Source organism: Aphelocoma coerulescens, chromosome 4 (assembly GCF_041296385.1).
Source record: "Aphelocoma coerulescens isolate FSJ_1873_10779 chromosome 4, UR_Acoe_1.0, whole genome shotgun sequence".
Classification (NCBI taxonomy): Eukaryota; Metazoa; Chordata; class Aves; order Passeriformes; family Corvidae; genus Aphelocoma; species Aphelocoma coerulescens.
In genome coordinates, this window is record NC_091017.1 from 78564093 (window position 1) to 78587704 (window position 23612).

Genomic DNA, 23612 nt, shown 5'->3' on the forward strand with positions numbered 1-23612 from the left:
ATCCAGGAGATACCAATCAGTGGAAGGAACTTGGAGAGGAGCCACAAAAGCAATTAAGAGCCTGGAGACAGGATCTTTACAGCAAAATCCTGGATTTAAGGGTGATGATCCAACCAGCTCCAACCTCTCACTGCTGGGAAAGGAGGAATTAGGGCTGACACTGGAACCTGTGTCTTCACACCTCTGCTTCCTGAGTGCTCAAGGGGTTTGCCAGGAAAGATGCAGGGAATTCTGGAATTCAGTGTTTCCCTTGCTGCATTTGGGAGCTGTGGGGTCGAGAGCTGGAAAAGGGGTTTGGATGACTGGGCTGGACAGGACACCGTGGCAGAGGCCACAGAGAAAATGGTTCAATAATTAAAGTGTTGTTAAGCAAGGAGAGGATCCACAGGAGTGAAGGGATGCAGGAAAACAGGGAGAACGGGAGAGGTTTCTGGTTGGAGCTGATGGTGTTTCCCAGCCTGGGTGATTCTGTGCTGACTATAAAACAAGAGAGATGCAAAATGCAAATGCTGTCCCTTGCAAAGGGCCCTAAACACAGAAGGTGAGCAGAAACACGAAAGTACAACCTGGCTTCTCCAAATCATGGAGGCGTGGAATGGGTTGGGTTGTGGACCATGGAGATCATCCCGTTCCAACCCTCTTGGATGGACAGGGACACCTTCCACCATCCCAGGCTGCTCCAAGCCCTGTCCAGCCTGGCCTGGGACATTTCCAGGGATCCAGGGGCAGCCACAGGTGCTCTGGACAAACCCCAGTGGCTCAGATCCCTCTTTGGCTGGAGCAGAGAGAGGGAATTCCAAGAACCAGCCGAGCTCCGAGGCCGGGCAGGGCAGTGGGGGAGGGGGATGGAGCCAACGGAACAATTTGGAGATGAAAAACAGCGACTGAAATGAGCTGAAAACCCCTCGTGAGTCACCTTTTCATCTCTGCCCTCCTGCACCCAGTGACTAACGCGGCAACAGAGCTGCAGGAGCTGCTCTCCCAGCAGAAACCCTGGAGACACAAGCAGGGACATGCGAGAGGAGACACCTCGGCGGGAGTTGGGTTAATTGATCATCCCTGAGCTCAGCTGCTGTTGTATCTTCCAGCCAAACAAGCTGCAAAGAATCAGCCAAACCAGTTTGCTGAGCAGAGGCTCAGGATGGCTCTGGGTTCACCCAAAGTCTTGGTTTTGCTCTGCTCCCCAAACATCTCCTGAGTTTTTATGGCTGGGAAACCACATTTAACCATAAAACACAAAAACAAGTTAAAAAAACAACCTGGAGCTCCCTGCCTGGTGGGAATGAACCCTCAGGCCCTCTGGGATGCTGCCTTGGAGTGACTGGAGGGACTGGCTCGACCTTCCCACCACCAAAATGCCTCAGGTGACAGAGCTGAGAGGTGGCCAGAGCCACCAGTGTCACATCAAGGGGACGGACCTTCACCCCAATTTCCAAGGGCATTCCCTCAGCCACCAGCTGGGGGATGGAAGCCCTGGAGCACACAGAAGCAGCAGGAAACAGGGACGCATCTCATGGAATGTCCTGAGTGGAAAGAGATCCACAAGGATTGAGTCCAACTCCTCCCCTGCCCAGGACATCCCCACAAGCCCACCCTGCACATCCCTGGGAGCATTGCCCCAGTGCTCCTGGAGCTCCGTCAGCCTTGGGAACGTGCCCATTCCCTGGGGAGCTGTCCCAGTGCCTGACCCAAGGACACAATTCCAGGCCTCCCAGTGCCTTTAGAGCAGCCAACAACCAAGTCGGAGGGGGTTTCAAACACCTGATTTATCAGCTGGTGTTCAATAAGAAGCGGGGGGTGCTCCCCATTCCAGCACAGCCGGAGCTCCCGGAGTCACCTCACACTCGCTGCTCCCTCCAAGGGAGCAGGTGGCTCCCTTAAAGCCAGGCACAGAGCCCAGGAATCCAGGCTTCTGGAATGTGAGGCTCAGGGATGAGCTCACGCTGCAGCTCTGCTTCTCTATCTTGGTTCTTGTTTGGAGACAAAAAGGTGCAGGACTGAAAACAAAGGGAACATCTGGTGACTGCACAGCGCAGGGAGAGAGGAAACCTGTGCGAGGTCATGGATGCCCCTGGATCCCTGGAAGTGTCCACAGCCAGGCTGGATGGGGCTTGGAGCAGCCTGGGGTAGTGAAAGGTGTCCCTGCCCATGGTAGGGGTGGGGCTGGATGGGCTTTAAGGTCCCTCCCACCAAAACCATTCCATGGTTTTGGGATTCTATCGCGGAGCGGGGATGGAAGGGAATTGTGTTCCCAAGGGGATCATTCTTTTATTAAGTGTCTCTATCAGGGGTAATAAGAGAAAAGTGAATGTATCAGAGGGAGACTTCCCACTCCCAGCTGGCTGGGGTCCAGCAGGATCCCACAATAACCACAGCTGGATTCCAACACGGGAAAAATACACACAAAGCATTTCCTACGGGACAAGCAGTGGCACAGAGGCATGGAATGGCTGGCTTCGGAAGGAACCTTAAAATCATCCCACTCCACCCCTGCCATGGCAGGGACACCTCCCACCATCCCAGCTGGATCCAAGCCCCAGTGTCCAGCCTGGCCTTGGACATTCCCAAGGATCCAGGGGCAGCCCCAGCTGCCCTGGCAATTCCAGCCCAGCCCCTCCCCACCCTCCCAGCCAGCAATTCCTTCCCAAATCCCACCTAACCCTGACCTTGCCTGTCTTAACCTCACTGATGGAGTTTGAGGAGCTGATGCTCAAATTCAAACCCACCAAGTTTGCATGAAGCAAAGCAGAAAACTGCTGGGGGAGACGAGCAGAACCTCCCTGTCCTCATCCCTTGGGCATCCAGGTGCCTCAGTCCGGGGGGTTCCCACCTGCCTCTGTCCAAACACCCCTCAGAGCTGAAGCTGGCGCTTGCGGAGGAAATTCCGCACTCGGGATTTACAACTCCCTGGACAGACAGAGCGGCTGAGAGGAGGGAGCTCTAATCACCGAGTACGTTCCCTCCCCAGAGCCCAGAGTGAAATTCCTCGAGTGCTGGAGACAGATTTTCCTTGGAAGGCAGCCACGAGCGCTGATCTGGCTTCTAGGAGAGATCGGCGTGGCCGGGGATTGCAGGGACCTCGCAGGCCAGCACAAACCCCTCCTCTTCCAGCACCTTCCTCACAAGAAACCCATGAAAACCAAACCCTGAAACGCTTCCAGCTGCCCAGGAGCTGCAGGGAGAACAGGGAATGATTCCATGTGCAGGCTTGGGAATGACCTGAGAGCACCTGGAGATCTGCAGTGGCATTTGGACACTCGGGGGTATTTGGGGAAGAGTTGATTATCTCAAATTTCAGCAAGGTTATTTAGGGGGCTAAATTTATTTCAGATTTCTAAAATACAGCACTGAGTAGGCAACAGCAAAGTTTAAACTGGAAGGGGGGAAAACAAATATTCCTTCCTTGTAAAACCTTAAATATTTGAGCCTCACTCCTACAGAAGGACTTGAGATGGAACTTGGTTTCCTTCGTGGCTTCATTAAGGGTATTTATGGATTTAGAATTGTCCCAGAATAGGAAATCAAGCCCCATTTTACATTTACTGTCTGCTCAAAATAGTGATTTTGATTGTCTGTGCTTGACTCTTCCTCTTTTCCAGAGAGGGATGGAATTGGTCCTGATTTCCTTGGGCACAAGGGGAAAATCAGGATTTGGATGTACTAAACTTGAGTCTGCTGCTCTGAACAAGGACAAACTGATGCCTTTAAACAATGACATCTTTTTAAGGCTTATTTCCCACTACTGGGATCTGTACCAAGGCACAAACCAAGTCACCACATTTTCCTATCACTTCATATTTCATCAATTTTGCTCATTCCCTTAATCATCCCCCATTACTTTGAGAATGCTCTCGGATTTACAACTGTCTTGTAACAGCTCCTACTGAAATATGTTGGGAAGAGAGGGAAATCTCTTCAATTTCCCTACTTTGGTGAATTTTTGCCCAGTCATTTTTCCTCCCTCCATTCCCAAGCCAGGTCATCCCATTTAAATCAATGGTGTGGTGCCATTCATGGAATCATGGAATGGTTTGGGTTGGATGGAACATTAAAACTCATCCAGTGCCACCCCTGCCATGGGCAGGGACACCTCCCACTGTCCCAGGTGGATCCAAGCCCCAGTGTCCAGCCTGGCCTTGGGCACTGCCAGGGATCCAGGGGCAGCCCCAGCTGCTCTGGCAATTCCAGCCCAGCCCCTCCCCACCCTCCCTGAGAGGAATTTCTTCCTCCAATCTCCCCTGCTTCGGTTTAATTTCATGGCTTAAAAGAGAAAGAATACAATGTCCAAAAAGAATCATTTCAAGACAAGACGAAGACTCCTTGCTGTACCTTCATCCATGACCTTCCTACCTATCCCTGCTCCCAGCTGGAGCTGCAGTCCAACAAGAAGTGCTGGGAGTGTTGGAGGTCTGGTGGCCACAGAGCAGCCACCAGAGCCTTGCCTGGATGGAGTTTGGTGACACATTCCAAGGTGGCACCGGCTCAGGTCACTGACAGGGCCAGGGAGCGGGAACTGCCTCATCTTTGCACGCTATTGATAAACCCAGTAAGTCAGGGAGAGGTTGATTCTTCTCTGCTTGGAGCAAGGAGATGTTGTCCATTATCTGTACAACACCTCCCTTTTCCCCTCATCAATAACCATCCATTATCCAGGAGATCCAGGACTTCCCATCCTCACCTGAAACCTGTATCTCCTCTTTCTCCTTGCACGTTCACAGAGTCCTGGAATGGTTTGGGGTGGAAGGGACCTTAAAGCCAATCCAGTCCCACCCCTGCCATGGGCAGGGACACCTCCCACTGTCCCGGGCTGCTCCAATCCTTGGCCTTGAGATTCAGAGGTGCTGCTATTTTTAAATGCAAGAACAAAACTTGGGAGCACCTCCCAAAACAAAGAGGAAACCTCCGTGCCCAAAGACTCCCATCGGGCAGAGGAGGAGGACTGGAGAGGCTCCTGCTCCGCGTCCTCCTCACCCGAGCTGGGTCCCTTTGGCTGCACTTAGGAACTGCACCAATGTTTCACTGGCTTGACCCCACCGAGCCGTTTTCAGGCATTTCATTCTTCCAAGAGCCCCAGCTTCCCCTTCCAAAATCCCTGCATTCATGGCCTGGTGCTTGGAAAAGGCCCAAAGCTTCCACATTTCCTTACACCCAGGAGGCCGCGGGTGCGTTGAGCGCCGCAGTCAATAAAGTGCCAAGGAGCTAATGAAGATAAAAGTGTCAACACAGCCTGGTGATAACACACACCTCTCCCATGGAGCTGTTGGGACCATTCTGCAAACAAATTTGGCAGTTCCTGGCAGGCCCGGGCCCGAAAAGCGGCGTCCTGATGTTATTAAAGTTAACAGAAGTGTCATGGGATGACAGATGGCTCCCTGCACATCAATTGGATTCTGAGGAGGTCTCAAACCCTGGCGGGCTGAAAGCAGCTCCAGCACGAATCAGAGGCAGGGTAAGATCATCGATACAAGGGATTATGCAGATTTAAGAAATACCCTCGGCACCCGAAAGTTTTCAGAATGCAAACGACGTCAACCCCGCGAACAAGAGGCACTGCATCATGATGGCAGCAGGGACAAAGCCAGGGGGGTTTAACAGACAAAAAAAGATTGTTTTAATAGGAGAGAAGCATCAGTCATTGAGTCTTACTTCATTCAGACTTTCTCTCCAACCCATCCATCTTCAGTGCCAAGAGATGACAGGACCACCTCACTTTTCCCCCCGGCCTAGTGTATCAATAATGCCCATTTCTCCCCAAACAAATGACTCCCCAGAATGGCCCTTTTCCCAAAATTGGCTGCCAAGCCCCACAAAGGCCTCAGTACCTGCTATGGTCAACTTGGCTCCAACGGGGCCCCCTCCAGAGGTGGCCACCGATGGGTGGAGCCTTCCCCAACCATCTTCCCCAAGAGCCACTTTGTCATTCCTGGCCAGGGAGCATCTGTGGAAGAGGGGACTGGGGCGGGGGGGTGGCTGAGCCGCAGAGGGACACAGAGAGGGACACAGAGAGGGACACAAATGGGCACGGGCACAGGGGAATGCAAATTCCTCCGCCCTCGCAAACGCCTCCGTGGGCATTCTCTGGGAACAAAGGTCCCCGAGGCGGGCGGGCTCTGCATCACTGCTCTCTCTGTTCCCAGCACCTGCTCGGCGTCGGCCGCGGAGTCGCCGCGGTCCCTCCGCGCCGTGGCCGCAGAAGCCAAGGGCAGCACAATGGCCCCGTTGGCCAGGGTCAGGCCTGGCTTTCTTCCTCGCCCCCTTCCACCAGCCCTTTTCACCTCCACCATCTCCAGGAGCGCTCAGCAAGGAGGTGGCTTCGAGGGACGAGAGGAGGAGGGGGGAAATATAGGTCTCTGGCGTAAATCACTGACGCCGTTTCCCCTCCTCTCCCTTCCCTTAAGACCTGATGGTCTTCAGTCACACATCTTAAAAGCAAAACAAAAAACAAAAACACAAAGACTTACTTGTCTCAAGTCGATGAAGGCCAACTGCAGCGTGTCCCCTTGGAACCCAGGCACTGGGCCGGATCTGGCAAACTCTGTGGGAAAGAAAAGAGGATAAAAAGCGCCTTTAACTAACCATGGACAGGGAGATTGGCAGACGGATGACAGGGAAGACAAGAGAGGCTGGGGGAGAGGAGGACCGCGCTTCTAAGGAGTCATGTCTCCCTCCCTTCAGCGTCTTTGTTCGCCCTTCAAAATTCGTGTCATCAAAACACCATTAATTCCACCGTCCTGACAGCAAGGAAACTGTACTAATTCGACCTGAAATTTATTCCCATGAGCCGCACTGGGCTTCAGAGTATTTGTTTTGTGAACGGACAAACAACTCGCCCAGAAGAAAGGGGGGGATGGGGGTGGAAAAGTTTTTCCTCTCAACACAATAAAATCTTCAGCTGTGAAACTCTTTTCAGTTCCGAAAGCTATTTATATTTTAGGGCGCTGAAGGAATTTTCTAATTTCACGCCTGTCACCAGGCTCCATGAGCATTCATCAAAAAAATATGCCCGGCCGCATCATTAATTATCAGGCAGCAGATTATTTGCATGATCTGGTGATGGCGCCTCTTGGTCAGCCCAAACGCGGAGAACCGCGGCCGTTGGGTGGCATTTTTATTTCTGGTGGATGAAGACATCTGACAACTGAATAACGTTGGCTTCTAAAGCAAAGAGAATATTTCCAAGGCCACATTTATCTCCTTCCAGGCTAATCTGGCCAAAATTTCATACTTTGGTCGTTCATTTTTCTCCTAATCCATTCTTTAAACCAAATCTAAAACCGCTGAGGGGGCTTGAATGGATCCATGTTAGGGGACCTTGGTTCCTCCATGGCATTCAGCAGCTTTTCCTTGGGAACGCTCATGAAGCCGACGCCTGCATGCATCTGAGGGCGTCTTTTGAGGTTGGTTCTGCCCAACTTCACTTCATTTTCACCCTCTGCAGTTACAGCTTCATCTCCGCTCTCCTCACAGCCTCTCGGCACTGAGGGGAGCTGGTTTGTGAGGCCACAACTCAATGCCACCAAAAGCTCGAGGGGGAGCATCTGCCTGGGGTTGAGTTGTGTGGCTCCTGCAGGCAGCAGAGGTGCTGGAGGAATGAAATGTTTTCTTGGGATGAAGCCAGGTGTGATGGCAAAAAGGCAGAAAGGAGGGAAAATATACGCCAAATACAGATTTTTCAGTTACACGGCCCATTATCGCCCAACTATCCCGGTTTTTACCCTACAAGAACTCTCCAACGGCTCCTAAAGCTCCACAAAGATGAGGATTAGGGATGGCTTGGCAATATGGAAGGAGGATTTTGCCTTTTGTCTCCATGACTAATCAGAGGTACCAGTGGACAAAGCGATTTCATGTCAGACGGTCTTCGCCTTGAATCCTTGCCCTTCCAAAAGCTTTCCTATTTCCAAGCCAGTGCCACGAAATCAGGAACATAAATCATCACATTCCCATTTCCAAAGCTTTCCAAGAGCAGCCCAATCACAGAGCAGCCCCTTGGCTCTAACAAGAAGAGATTAATGAACGAAACACCAGGATTCAGTCCTGTCCCTCAACTGCCTCATTTCGGGCAAGTAAAGCAGGGTTATTAATCAGCTCCCTTGCTCCACCTTCCATTAAAACCTTGGGATGGAGAACATCCTTCAAGCCAGACACAGGCACCTCCAGGGGCACAGGGGACACTTCTCAGACTCTGCTTTTTAATAGTCGCAGATGCCAGAAGACGTTTGAGATTGAAACCATCGCTCATCTTTGCAGTGATCACTCAAGTGACAACTGCTGCAGGACAAGAGCAAACATGGCTGGAAAAGCACTGCTCTTATCTGAAGTTACGACTCGAAAGGAGTAATAAAAAACTACAAAGAGAAATTATGGACGTGATTGTTCACATTTAGGTTTTGGATAGGAAAAGCACAAACTGAAGCCAGCAGGAACCATCCATGGTCGTGCCTTTGGAGTTTTGCAGAGGGTGGGACTGGACAGGGATGAACAGGAGGAAGTTCTTCCCTCTTCCCTGCGAGGGTGGGCAGGCCCTGGCACAGGGTGCCCAGAGCAGCTGGGGCTGCCCCTGGATCCCTGGCAGTGCCCAAGGCCAGGCTGGACATTGGGGCTTGGATCCACCTGGGACAGTGGGAAGTGTCCCTGCCCATGGCAGGGGTGGCACTGGATGGGCTTTAAGGTCCCTTCCAACCCAAACCATTCCAGGATTCCTTGAGATCGGAGCTGCTCAGCTTCCAGCCAATTCCACTGACCAATCCTGCAATATTCCATGTGCTAAGAGCCCAAAGCAACTTCAAATGTGTCTCTCAAAAACTGTTTTAATTAACCCTAACTGCAAAGGCATTTTAATGTAGCTTTGCTATAAAATTTGACTGCAGCTTGCCCGAGCCAGCAGGGAAGGAGGATCAACCCAAACTCTCTGACTCTGATCTGCAAGGGATAAATCATCTTTACACATTCCCTCTACGCCCCACTGTCCCATCTGGAACAATTATCCCAAAAGCCACATCAATCCTAAAACACCCCGCTTTGGAAAAGCACAATACCTGAGAAGCTGCAATGTTTCAAAGTGAGAAACGGTGTTTGAGCACCTTCTCAAGAGGGGAAAGTCCCCTGAGTGGCTCAGGGTCGGAGATGTCCCTGATTGAGGAACCCAACTGTGACATCCTACCCTCCAAGGATGGGGTCACCTCATGCTCCTGATTACATTTGGAGAAATCCTGGAAAAGAAACCCTGGAAGGACTGCAAGGAAAGAGAGTTTCTATTTTGGATGAAGGGCCTCGCAGCTGTTCAGAATCTATTTAGGAGCACACACGGAGTTGGGAAATTTAAGATCTTCCCCAAAGCATGAACTTCAAATCCTCATGAGAAAATGCCTGTGATTGTGAATGTTCTCACAAGGCTGGTGAATTTATCACCGCTGTCAGCTGCTTGTGAGCAACCCAAGACAGATTCCATTCCAAGGCAGATTTCATCCCAAGACAGACTTCATCCCAAAACAGATTTTATTCCAAGGCAGACTTCATCCCAAAAGAGATTTCATCCCAAGACAGACTTCATCCCAAGACATGGCTGCCCGTTAGCAGCTCACCTTTAGCTGCCTCTGCCCGATGTCTCTTCCCACAGTTCCCTGCCCATGGAGGGGGTTGGAACTGGATGGTCTTCAAGGTCTTTTCCATCCCAATCTGTGATTCCTAAGGAACCTACTGGAGTGACACTGCCCTTCAACACTGCTCATTAGGATGGTGGCACATTGAGCCAACACTGATTTAAGCCGCATTTTTCATCAAAATACTGAATTAACAATGATCTGGAGCCTGCTAGAGAAAGGTGTCCCTGTCCACGGCTGGAACGAGATGGTCTTTAAGGTCCCTTCCATCCCAAGCCAATCTGTGATTCCTAAAGAACCTACTGGGTGAAGCTGGGACAGTTATGGAGAGACACTTCAAAACTTCGGATGGTCACACACTGAGCCAACATTTAATTGAACAGTAATTCTCATCAAAAGATTAATCAGTACTGAATTAACAAAGCTCTGGAACCTTCTAGGGCAAGGTGTCCCTGCCCATGGCTCGAATGAGATGGTCTTTAAGGTCCTTTCCAACCCAAATTCTACCGTTCTGGGATTCTACGATTGACATCCAAGAAGTGAAATGACGTCGGAGCTGAAATTCTTTGTATCCCAGAAGAAATGGGAGTGGGAATACGGCCCAGACGCTCGGAGAAAGCTGCGGCAGCCCCGGGCTGGAGGAATGAATGCAATGCTTCCCCTGGGCTGCTGGAGAAGGAGCTGCACCTTCTGTAATCGCAGGTCACACTTTACATACCAATGCCACCAGCTCATTCTGAAGGAGGAATGAACAAAGTCTCAGAGAAAAAAAAGGAGAAACAAAGACGAGAACGGAGCTTGAGAGGAGAGACACAGCCAGTTCTTCTTGGGTTTAATCTCTTCAAGCAGATTTCAGGATAATTTTCTCGGAACAACCGAGCGCAGTGTTGGCCTCAGTACTGTCGGATTCGTTTATTGTACTGTCTTCACTACCAAGGCAAGTGGCAAACATAGCAAGCAACCTACAGAGCAGCCCCTTGAGCAGAAAATCACGGGAGAATAGAGCAGATCAGTATGCGGCTGTTTGTACAAAGCATTTAGCCAGGCTAAAGGTTTGAGGGGTTTGTGTTCAGGCCAAAAAAGTAATGTCTTTGCAAGGTCTACAGGCTTGGGCCACCCAGGGCAGGTCACAGGGGGACTCCAACCTCTCTTCCAAAACATTTCACCGATGAAAGAATCAAGGAACAGGAACCGTTAAGCCCTTTACAATGGACAAAGAATAAAGAGTTCAAAGGCGCGGCAGAAAAGAGACATCCACTGTAAATTAATTACAGCCCACGGGGGGATCTGCCCGTGCCCCAGGCGCGGCTGCGCGCGCGGGGACGGGGCCTTGCATGGATTGAGCGGGAAAAATGGGCCCAGCCGGTGACTTCATCCCTCAAAAACATCATTTGAGGGCAAGATTTCCTCTGAATTACACGGGATTCGTGATGGCACCTCCGGGATGGAGACTGAAGCAGCTCCCAGGGAAGGGAACGTGGACAATCTGCTCGTGGCCATGGATAAGATCTGGGGAATTGACCATCTGAGGATTCCTCAAGGAAGAATGGAGGTCTCAAAGTCATCTTCCTCGGATAAAGCCTTGGAAGGCTATCCTAGGAAAGCCAAGTGATGGGATCTCCCTGGATGGGCTATCCTAGGAAAGCCAAGTGATGGGATCTCCCTGGATAGGCTATCCTAGGAAAGCCAAGTGATGGGATCTCCCTGGATGGGCTATCCTAGGAAAGCCAAGTGATGGGATCTCCCTGGATAAAGCCTTGGAAGGCTATCCTAGGAAAGCCAAGTGATGGATCTCCTGTTCTGTATCCACAGGAACAAAGTGACACCTCGAAGACACCGAGGCTGAAGAACAAATCCATGCGTGGACTCTGGAGAAGCTCCCAGGGGGGAAAAGTGAGAAATGATGGGTAGGATTTGAGGCGAGAGGAACAGAGAGAAGATCCCAATTCCCATATTGAGCTTCTACTTCACCCAGTTTCCATACCGAGCTTCTCCTTCTCCCACACCGTTCCCACACAACCCCGCTCTGAAGCTGTTCCCCATTACAGCCCGAACTCTCAAAGCTCATTCCCATCTGGGTAGCTCCAGAGAGCTGTGGGAAGAGGGAGGAGTTACCCAAAATACACTGAACTGGGTCAGATTAAAGAAAAACTTCTCTCCCGCCCCATCAATCGTTTCTCTGATGGAACAAAGATGAGCCTGGAGTGCTGTCCCTGCAGAGAAACGAGTGGTCCCAGTCATGGGACACTGGCAGGGCTGGGGAGCACCCACAGCCCCAGGGAGGGACTCCTCAGGGGTTGACCACGAGATGTTTTTTAAGGCTGTGGGAGACGCGTGCCAAGAAATTCTGCACAAAATCGGTAGGATGGGCTTAAGAGACGACTCACGGATCTCCACAGGTTCCCAAACCCAAACCCAAGGTCTGCAGTGGATGTGTCTTGGCAGATGTGAAGTTCTCAGCTTTGTTAAATACCAGCACCAGGAAATGTGGACTGTGCCCATCCCACCATCAGCTGAAGAGGTTGGCGTTTCCAGCCCTGGAAAGGTTCAAGGCCAGGTTGAGGGTCCAACTTGGCCTTCCAGGGATCCAGGGGCAACCACAACTTCTCTGGGCAGCCAGTGCCCAGGCCTCACCACCCTCACAGCCAGGAATTCCTTCCCAATATCCCCTCCATCCCTGCCCTCTGGCAGTGGGAAGCCATTCCCTGTGTCCTGTCCCTGTTCCCTGGGAGCAGAGCCCGACCCCCCCGGCTGCCCCCTCCTGTCAGGGACTTGTGCAGAGCCACAAGGTCCCCCCTGAGCCTCCTTTGCTCCAGCCTGAGCCCCTTTCCAGCTCCCTCAGGAATTCTCCAGCCCCTTCCCAGCCCCGTTTCCTTCCCTGGACAGCTCCAGCCCCTCAGGGTCTCTCTTTTTGGGAGGTGCCCAAACCTGATCCCAGGAGCTGAGGCACATCAAAAGATCAGCACTGTGGGCTGGACATTCCTCTCCTCATTTGTTCTGCTTAAACCTTCCCACGTGTCCACTGCAACATTCCCATTTCTGCCCCAAATCCAGGCTTTTCCTGGGGCGCTGCAGCAGGACACTGTGGGATATCCTAACTCTGGCACCACCAACTCCAGTCCCTGAGGGATCACAGGTTGGATGAACACCTGGGAGTCCTTTGGAACATGCCAAGGGAAGGATGACTCCAGCACAATGGACAAACCCCGGCATTTCCCCCAAATCCCAGGATTTCCATGGGAGAAATTCCTGGGAGCCAGATAAAGCAGCCAAAAAGGAGGTGGGGAACAGCTGTGCCGGGATCCATGTGGGCACATTTTGGGACAATCTGTTGGGATGGAGAATTCCTCAACTCAGCAGAGACATCTGGGTGTGTGCCTGGCTGATCCCCAGGAGCAGGGCTGACTAAAAATAGGGAATTTAATGGAATTTGAAATATAATTTTTAGGGTGCTTTTGATGTCCCATAAAGCAGCAGTTAAAAGACTTTGGAGATGATGGAATTGCTCATTTTATGATCCAAGGACTGTAAAAACAACCCCTCAGCCACTGCTGGAACCCGTTATGGAGATGGGAAACGCTTCCTAGGAGCGGGAACAGCCCCATTTCTTTGGGATTTTTCAGCTGTCACCTCCAAATCCGGGTTGTTACATTTGATTCCCACTATGTCTGAGGTAGAGGGGAGATGGAAAAATTACATATTTATTAAATCATATATTTATATATGTATTTATCAGTTCAAAAAGAGCAGAGCAGGGCATGTAGGAATTAAAAAATCCCATTGCATTGTTAAATCTTGGATTATGGATGTGTTCTGGAAGACAAGAAACCCTCTGAATAAAGGAAATGCCTTTTCTGGAAAAAGCATCACTTACTCTATTTACAGGATCCCAAAAATCTTTCTCTTTGGGATCTCTTTTTTTCCCCCTCTCCAGGTTTTTTTGTCTTTTTTTCAAGTTGTGCCAGAGCCAGAAGTGGCTCCTAAACTGAGACTTAATGAGACGTGTCCCACTGAGTCCTTCTGGGCAGTCCATTTAAGCTGCGCCTTAGTCCAGGTTTAAAAGGAGGTGAGAGAACCTCTCCTGACTGCAGGGAAGGAGCCACGAAAACCAAACCACCCCAACGAGGGGTGCAACCAGCACCTGCCCAACACCACATTCCCAGCCCACCCTCAGCCCTTCCCTGGAGCCACTCGTGCCACCCTTGCGCTCGGATCCCTGCAAAGCTGCTCCCAAAGCCCTCCCAACACCTTGGGAAGCTGCTCCCTGCTGGGAAAACCTGGGGACAACCACCCCGACCACCCAGCGCCGTGCACCTCCTCGAGGGTTTGTCCAGCTGGAGACTCCGTGGCCTCACCAGGTGCAAAAAGCCATGGAAAACCTTTGGATTTTTCCCAGGTTTCTTTCATCAGAAGCAACCTGAAAGGATTTTTATAACTCTGCTCTTTTTGCCTCTCTGACACCAAAACTGCTGCTGATGTGCAGGGATTTTCATGAGGAAAACATGGAAGATCTGGCTCTCGGTGTCTGTTTGATTCCCTGCTTCTCCCCAGGCCTACAACAGCTCCCTTTTGGAAGATCAGAAAATGAATAAACTGCATTTTCTGTGCTTTGAACATGCAAAACAAGCATGTTTTAGGGAGGGGAAGATTTAAAAAGCAGGTGAGGGGTCCCATCACAACCTCCTTCTGCTCCCGAGCACCACAGACTCCCAGACTGGTTTGGGATGGAAAAAACCTTAAAGATCATCCTGATCCAACCCTGTCCACGGGCAGGAACACCTCCCACTGTCCCAGGCTGCTCCAAGCCCCAGTGTCCAGCCTGGCCTTGGGCACTGCCAGGGATCCAGGGGCAGCCCCAGCTGCTCTGGCAATTCCAGCCCAGCCCCTCCCCACCCTCCCAGCCAGCAATTCCTTCCCAACATCCCACCCCAAGCTCCCCTTTCCCACTGGGAAGCCATTCCCTGCCTCCTGGCCCTCCATGCCTTGGCCCCAGTCCCTCTGCAGCTCTCCTGGAGCCCCTTTAGGCCCTGCAAGGGGCTCCCAGCTCTCCCTGGCTCCTTCCCTTCTCCAGGGGAACATTCCCAGCTCTCCCAGGCTGCCTCCAGAGCAGAGGGGCTCCAGCCCTGCAGCAGCTCCGGGGCCTCCTCTGGGCTCTCTCCAGCAGCTCCACGTCCTTCTGCTGTTGGCCCCAGGGCTGGGGCAGCTCTGCAGGTGGGCTCTCACCTGAGAATCCCCCTCAGCCACCTGGACCTGCCCCTCCCTGGGGCCAAATCTCAGCCTGGAGCCACAGTCCAGCAGCCACTCCCTTTTTGTGCTGAAGGAAGAGCAAACTGGTTATAAATCAGGAATTATTTCATTAACCCAAAACTGAGGAGAACTATTTTAGCAGTGACTTGTTTTAAGCCTAAACCACCACATTTTTCACCTCTCCTGTTGTCAGTTGTGTTTATAAACACATTTCCTTCTAATGTGTATTAGATCTGCTTTTAACATGGAGAAAATGATCTTCACCACCTTCAAACTACGCCCAATATACAATTAAATAATTTCATTACCTCACGTCTCCTTTATTTCTTCAGGATTCACAAACCAAACCCTAATAAACTCCAGCAGCAAAACTCAGCAGCCCCATTCCCTCATCGTGGCACTCACTGGAGTGCTCCAAACACCCATAAAATCTTATTTCAGTGTGATAAGTACAGGATGAAACTGGATTGGGGAAGGTTGGGAATTTATGGGGAGGAAGAGGATGGAGGCAGAAGCATGAGGATGTTGAGTTCACACCTCTGCTTTCGGGTAAAAGATTAAAAAATCACCAAAAAGCCAAGAATGAACCCCAGCTTTGCAAATTGGAACTTATTTTCTGCATTCACCAATTCCCTCTTGGAACTGGCTTATCCTAAAATTCAAACCTTGACGGATTCCTGCTCCAAAAAAGCCAAATTCAAGCAATTCCCAGGAGGAGCTGAGCCACCAGACAGACCCGTGGGGATGAGGGGACACATTTTTGCTGCTGCAAAGGAAAAGATTTTGTCTGTTCTAGGGCTGACAGTGACGGATGGGGAGGATCCAGCTCCAGGATCCATCTCCATTCCCTGCTCCGATGGCACCTCGGGACAGGGCTGGGGATCAGGTCCCTGACCCCACTGCCCACGTTGGCATCACCTGCTCTGGGATGTCTGAGTGCTCCTGGCTTGGGCTCCCCGAACAACTGGAATCTGAGGAACCATCCTTTTCAACCTGCTGTGAAATCCCATCTGTTTTCCTTGGTGGCAGCAGCAGCTTTCAGGGAAGAGCCGCTGCTCCGTCACCCCCGTCATGGACGGGGCAGAAAACTGCGGGGTTGGGAGCATCTGCAGCCAAAAACCAGGGAATTATTGCGGATGACAAACACTTCCCGTTATCCCCAGCTCCGCCGCCCGTCCCTGGGCAGACACCCATGGGAACACAGCTGCTCCCGAGGCGCTGACGGGACACAACCGAGCCGCAGGAATTCAGGGATTGAGGCAGCGCTGGGAGAAAAGGCAGGAGCTGCTTTGTGAGTTATGGTGCAGCTGCAGGATCTGCATGGGAATCACTGAACTGGGATCCTCATCCCAGGCTGGTCAGATGAGGGCTGGAAAATGGCAACTGGATGTTAAAAAATGGAAAAACCCTCATTGGAAACAGCAAAATTCCTACCGGGGAATAAATTTAATCTCAGTGTTGATGGGGCAGCTGAAGTAAAAGCTGACCAGGAAAATGCTGGCTAAAGGCTGGAAGAACTTGTCTTGGTGGGAGGTGCTGGGGGCTGATGAAACCAACACAGCTGATGTCACTGAGTCACTGCTCTGCATCCCTGGAAGTGTCCAAGGCCAGCTTGGAGCAACCTGGGATAGTGGGAGGTGTCCCTGCCATGGCACTGGATGGCCTTGAAGGTCCCTTCCCAGCCAAAGCATTCCAGGATTCTGTGATAAACCAAATACATCCCAACCTCCACCTCAGCCAAGAAAGCCACAAGGGTGGGTATCTGGGGAAATAAAAATCCTCAAAATACTTTATCAAAGATCACCTGGGGTCTTTAGGAACTCTGTTGAGCTCTGGGTTTTCAACCACCATGGTCACGAATCCATCCAAGAATGAATCCCAACAAATCCATCCCCCCATAAGGAAAGAGGATCCTGTGCAGGACTGCGCTCACTCTGCCTCACTTAAATTACAAAAACGGGATCAAAAAGAGCATTTTGTCTGCTTTGGGCTCTGGCTTTTAACCCTTTTACTGAGCAGGACAGGCAGCAACTTGAGGGCAACGTGCGAATTCCAGACCCAGCTCAGGTGGGCACTTGGAGACCCAGAAGGAGCAGGTTTGGGAGCAGAGCCCGGGTGTTGGCACCAGGATGCTCCACACCCCCCTGAGCAGACAGGACCACTTTGTCCCAAAACACCTCTTTTCCACCACACTGACTTTGCCAAAAGGGTTGATTTGAGGAAAAACTCCCTGCAGAGAGGACAAAGGGCTGAGGTCAGGAGAGGACCAGAACTGCTGAAGAACATCAGCTTCTTTAGATGCTCCAAGCCCCATCCAACCCTGCCTTGGACACATCCAAGGGATGGGGCAGCCACAGCTTCTCAGAAAGAGTCATAAATAAACTGATTTTTGATTCATGCACTCCAATCCCCCATGTTTTTAAAATCCTCCATCCCAAAAAGCAGGGATGGTCTGGAGAACATCAAGGCAGCATTGAAGAGGAAAAGGAAGAGTAGAACTTGGATCTCCTGGAATCCTCTGTCCTGAAGATGCTCTGGGTGAGCTCTGTGGGCACCCACCACCCCCAGACCGTGGCATCACCACAGCCTGACCTGGCTCCCTGAACACAAAGGGGCACAGCAGGGCTGTAGGATTTCCCCCCAAACTGGGGATGCTGCTTTGGGGTTACTCCTCTGGAGGCTGAGGGAAAGGACTCCGTGTACACCGCGGTCACTTTGGTGGGAAGCTCCACTTGATTCCTAAGTGATCCTATTCCTTTTGATTCCTAAGTGATCCTATTCCTTTTGATTCCTAAATTATCCTATTCCATTTGATTCCTAATTGATCCTATTCCTTTTGATTCCTAAATTATCCTATTCCTTTTGATTCCTAATCGATCCTATTCCATTTGATTCCTAATTGATCCTATTCCATTTGATTCCTAAATTATCCTATTCCTTTTGATTCCTAATTGATCCTATTCCATTTGATTCCTAATTGATCCTATTCCTTTTTAATTCCCAATCTATCCTATTCCTTTTGATTCCCAATCTATCCTATCCCTTTTGATTCCTAATCGATCCTATTTCTTTTTAATTCCTGATCTATCTTATTCCTTTTGCCAGTTTTAATATAAATATAAATACATTTATAAATATAATTTTAATAGAAATACCTTAATATCACCCACAATCTCGTGTAATGCACCAATAGTTCTTTTTGGTTTACACCCTGTAGTAATTTTGATTAAAACCTTTTCTTTGTTTTCTCCTGTCTGGTCCACAAATAACTCATTTTATAAACAGACCTGATCTGTCATCCTTAAAATTCATGGGCCAAAGTCATTTTGGGTGTGGGCTACCTCAATTTACATCACTACCAAAACTCGGAGCCTGAGGCAGAGCAGAAATTCCCCCTCGACCCGTGACCAAGCCAAGGGCAGGGGTGGTTTGGGCTCTTACGTTCGCACTCCTCCACGTCCAGGTTGAACTGGTGCAGGGCCCCCAGCGTGAGCTGCCTCACCTCGGCCTCCAGCAGCAGCTGCAGCAGCGACGTCGAGAGGTGTTTGCAGGCCGACATGCAGGCGGTCTGGGCCACCTTCCCCTGCAGGGACAAACGGACACTCGTCAGGGCCACCAGCAGAAAAAGCCACCAGAGACCTTCTCCACACCAGCCCAACCTCCTTGGTAAAGCCATCACAGACCTTCTCCACACCAGCCCAACCTCCTCAGTTACAGCCACCAGAGACCTTCTCCAGACCAGCCCAACCTCCTCAGTTACAGCCACCAGAGACCTTCTCCACACCAGCCCAGCCTCCTTGGTAAAGCCACCACAGACCTTCTCCACACCAGCCCAACCTTCTCAGTTACAGCCACCAGAGACCTTCTCCAGACCAGCCCAGCCTCCTTGGTAAAGCCACCACAGACCTTCTCCACACCAGCCCAACCTCCTTGGTAAAGCCACCACAGACCTTCTCCACACCAGCCCAACCTCCTTGGTAAAGCCACCACAGACCTTCTCCACACCAGCCCAACCTTCTCAGTTAAAGCCACCAGAGACCTTCTCCACACCAGCCCAACCTCCTTGGTAAAGCCACCACAGACCTTCTCCACACCAGCCCAACCTTCTCAGTTAAAGCCACCACAGACCTTCTCCACACCAGCCCAACCTCCTTAGTAAAGCCACCAGAGACCTTCTCCACACCAGCCCAACCTCCTTGGTAAAGCCACCACAGACCTTCTCCAGACCAGCCCAGCCTCCTCAGTTACAGCCACCAGAGACCTTCTCCAGACCAGCCCAACCTCCTCAGTTACAGCCACCAGAGACCTTCTGCAGCCCAGCCCAGCCTCCACGTGTTCCATCTGTGATGGGATCTTCCCACAGAGCTCTACGTCACCACCACCTTTTTCCAAGGGACTCCCCTCTGGAAGTGCCCATGGCTGGGTGCAGCCTGGGAGAAGCTCAAATTCTCCCAAAGCTGGGGAGCTTTGGGGTGCTCAGAGCTCAAAGTGCTCTCGTCACGTCCTAACGCGGGCAAGACATCATCCCATCGATTATCAGAGAACCACGGAACGTTCGCGTTGGAAGGGACCCTACAGCCCATCTCATCCCACGGGCAGGGACACCTCCCACTACCCCAGGGTGCTCCAAGCCCTGTCCAGCCTGGCCCAGACACTTCCAGGGACACCCTCTATGGCAGGTGGGACTGCACCATGAATTAAACCCATAGAAACAGGGAAATCCTTTGGCACAAGAGCGGGATTTTGCACAAACGCTCAGGCTGACAGCACAGGGAACGATCCCAATGCCTGCGTGTGCAACCCCACGAGGGTGGTTTGGATCATGGTGCTGCCCTGAAAACAGCTCCAGCAGGAGATTATGTTCTCAAACGCTCACAAAAGACTCCTAACATGCTTTTCTGACACCCAGGCGTGGCTTAGGAGCTCCCACCGACTTTTACGAGCGCTTTACAAGCTGTGTTTAAACTGGGATTAAACGCGGAGTTTACGCCGCGTTTCCAGCTCTGCACCGCCGGTTTTGTTACGGCGACACGGCAACGTTTGATGCCTGTGCTGGGAAGGGTTTTTTCCCAGCTCTGCAAAGTTGGTTTGGGTCTCCAGGCCACATTTATCCTCAGCAGGAGGGGAAAAATGCATTTTTTATTTAAAAAAGGAGCTGAGCCGTGCGTTGCAGGGCAGGGTGCTCCGTCTCCCGCTCGCTGCCGCTCCCAGGCTCCGCAGCGTCCATCACTCACCTCCCAACAAACACCTGCACCAAAATGAAGATGAAGCATGGCAACCATAAAGTTTAGCAGAGCTCTGGGGTTTTTTCTTTGCTTTTCATCATTTGTTTGTGCTTTTCTGACACGTTGGGTTATTTAAAACCCTGCTCGTGCCAATTCCTCATCCCCGAAAGCTGCGGGAAGTGCGGCGCTGCCCGGCTGTGATTTTTCTTCATTACTTGCCACAGACACTGAGTTTTTGCTGTGGCCAAGGAGTTTTGACAGAAGCCTGGAATATCCTGAGTTTGGAGGGACCCACAGGATCATGGATCCAACCCCAGGCCCTGCACAGACACCCCAACAACCCCAGCCTGGGCACCCCTGGCAGCGCTGCCCAAACGCTCCTGGAGCTCTGGCAGCCTCGGGGCCGTGCCCATTCCCTGGGGAGCCTGGGCAGTGCCCAGCACCCTCTGGGGGAAGAACCTTCCTTGATATCCAAACTGACCCTGCCCTGGCCCAGCTCCAGCCCTTCCCTGGGTGCTGTCCCTGTCCCAGAGATCAGAGCTGCCCCACAAGGGGTAAATCCCAGTGGGTCTCCCCTGAGCCTCCTCTGCTCCAGCTGGACATTCCAAGTGCCCTCAACCTCTCCATGTGTCATGAGATATCCCAGATGGAAGCAGAGGATGGGAAATCAAAGCTCTGCAGCCAAGCCCTGGGGCCAAGACCCTGCTGAGGACAGGGAACAGGGCTTCTGACCCTTCCTGGAAGAGCAGGAGAAAATCCCAAGAGGAGCTCATGCTCCACATCAGCGGGAATTTGCAGAGGGCTGTAACCCCTGGAGAAGCCTTGGAGGTTCTCACCCCCAGGTGAATCATGGAATGGTTTGGGTTGGATCTTAAATCCCATCCAGTTCCACCCCATCCATGGGCAGGGACACCTCCCACTGTCCCAGGTGGATCCAAGCCCCAGTGTCCAGCCTGGCCTTGGGCACTGCCAGGGATCCAGGGGCAGCCCCAGCTGCTCTGGCAATTCCAGCCCAGCCCCTCCCCACCCTCCCAGCCAGCAATTCCTTCCCAACATCCCACCCCAAGCTCCCCTTTCCCACTGGGAAGCCATTCCCTGCCTCCTGGCCCTCCATGCCTTGGCCCCAGTCCCTCTGCAGCTCTCCTGGAGCCCCTTTAGGCCCTGCAAGGGGCTCCCAGATCTCCCTGGCTCCTTCCCTTCTCCAGGGGAACACCCCTCAAGACGAACTCCATGAGTTTCCCACGTGCTCACCTCTCCAGCCTGCCCAGGTCCCAGTGGACGCCCTCCTTTCCCACACCACACAAAGGAAAATCCCCAGGAAGGTTTTCTGTCCCCACTGACCAAAACTGAAGAGGAACGGCCCTGTGACACCCCAAGCACAGGTCAGGTGAACACACGGAGGTACCTGAAGGGTGACCCACACCTGCCCTGGGCACCAATTCCTGCTCAGGCCAAGAGGGAATGAGAAATGACACTGAGGGGGTGCAAAAGAGCAAACACTTGGGATGAAAGGTCACATCATTAAGTCCCAAATGGGGAAAATGGGATGGGAAAAGCAATTTAATCATCAGGGCTCGGCAGCACCACGGCTCTGCGAGGCTTCCCCCAGTGGAGGTGGCACTTCAGGATGTTCTTTATGGGAATGTTCTGCCAGGACTTGTTGCAGAGATGGCAAAGGGAATCCAAACAAGCCCAGGAACAGCTTCTGGCTCAGCCTGCCCTCCTCCTGCCTTTTCCACACAGGATTAAGCCAGGCCTAAAACTGTTTCAGGTGCAAATGTCCATGGTCCACACTCTGAACCTGAATCTTCTCAGGCCAGCTGAGAACACTTTTATTTCTGTTATTCTTGAGCTTCAAACACCTGAAACTCCCTTCTTTAAAAAATACTCAGTTTTTCCTCTTAAAGAACACACGGATGCCTCACACTTTAGATCCAGTATTATCTTCAGTATTATGTGAAGAAAAGCAAAAGAATATGGAATTATTTCTTCTGCCTTTTGAGCCTGAATCCCTTTTCCCCTTGTATTTATTATCAGAGAACTCGGAGATGCCACAGGGCTTTCAATCACGGTGTTAAATGCCTGCTCAGAGAACAGAAGGCACCACCAGGGATGAGCAGCAGCTCCTGCCCTGGGCACCGAGATTTAAAACCCTCCCAGAATTTATGGGTTCCACTCCTTATAAATAAGACCGAACTTAATCCTTTCCTGCCTCACCCCTGCGCCCCACGAGTTACAGCAGCTCCTTATAAAGTCAGCCATGGCTTGTGAACATCAATTTCAGGCTATTTCCCCAGGAATACAGTGGGAAATCTGCTGGATAAGCAGCTGCTGCTGACAGGAGACAAACGAGCGTGTGGCCGCTGATACATCAGCGCTAATAAGCCGCTGCCGCAGCTGAAGGCCGGGTGTATTCCCGCTTGGAGCGGCCGGGGCTGGCAGGAACCGAGCACATCCTCCTGCCACAGATGCCCATCTCGGCTCTTCGGAGCTCCTTTGCGACGCAGTTTCACCCCACGGTGTTGGGGCTTCTCCGTGGGTCGTGCTCGGGTTTTCCTGCAGCGCTGGAAGAGCCGGACCCGCCGGCCCTGCAGCGGGACCCGCGGAGCCGAGCCCGGCACGGACGCGTTCGCCACAGCCCCGACGCTCCCGAAACGCTCACCCGCCCCACCCTCGGCGGCGGTGCCGGGACTTGTGCCTTGGCACGGAGCGGGGAGCTCCGAGATGTCATCCCGGCCGCCGCCGCTCCTGGAGAAGCCCGCGGGCTGCTCAGAGGAGCCGCTGCGCTCAGCCAGGACGGCTCCGAGCCTGCGCTAATTCCCCGATGATTTTCGGGAGCGTAGCAGAACCAGGGGCACTCCCAAAGGCTGTCCCCGTGCCAGCGCCCCGAGCAATCGCTGGTGACGTCCTGATCCCGCTCCCCGGCGTGGCTCCAGCCCTGCTCCGTCGCTGTCTGGGTTTCAGGAACAACCTGCCCGGACACCCCGGGCCCTCCAGATCAGGAACAATTTGTTCAAAGGGCAGGGTGAGATCTGGACAGGGAGCAAAGAGCAGGAATGCAACCATGGCCTGAGCTCTCTGCAGGGAAAGGGGGAAACAAACACCTCAAAGGCACCAACTGCTCATTTACCAACTGGGCAGAAAACTGAGGCGCTCCAAACCACGCGAAGCAGTCCCAGAACAGCTCTGTAGGGTCACTCATTATTTAAGAGCTGTGCAAATCCCATTAAAACCTGGATTTGCACTGGGGAGAACAGGGATCACAGGTGAAAGTTGGCAGATCTCCACGGCCAAGATGCCCAAACACCTTCTTGGTCCAGCCTCAGTCAAACAAAGCCATCCCGAGGGTGTCATCCAAGCAAAATCCATGGATTTATTGCTTTGCAGCTCAATCCGTTTGTAACCAGATTCCTGGCAATGAATCCCTCTGTCCACGGCTGCTGAGGGAACCTCGGGGTTCCTGTGACACCTCCCAAGGTGACGCTGCCCTGCCCGTGCCACGCAGGGTCCCTCTGGACACACAGGAAGGATCCAGAAA

General features: G+C 52.1%; 1 protein-coding gene across 2 annotated transcripts in view; it reads right to left on the reverse strand.

Annotated features, from left to right (window-relative positions):
* Nucleotides 1-23612, reverse strand: part of EXOC6B (exocyst complex component 6B) — a 267635-nt gene that overhangs the window by 62891 nt on the left and 181132 nt on the right. For both annotated transcript variants that reach the window (XM_069014854.1, XM_069014852.1), the window contains exons 19-20: nt 18291-18432; nt 6462-6535 (exon numbers count right to left, since the gene is read on the reverse strand). In XM_069014854.1, the coding sequence (XP_068870955.1) occupies nt 6462-6535; nt 18291-18432 (216 nt within the window). The remainder of the gene's footprint in view (nt 1-6461; nt 6536-18290; nt 18433-23612) is intronic.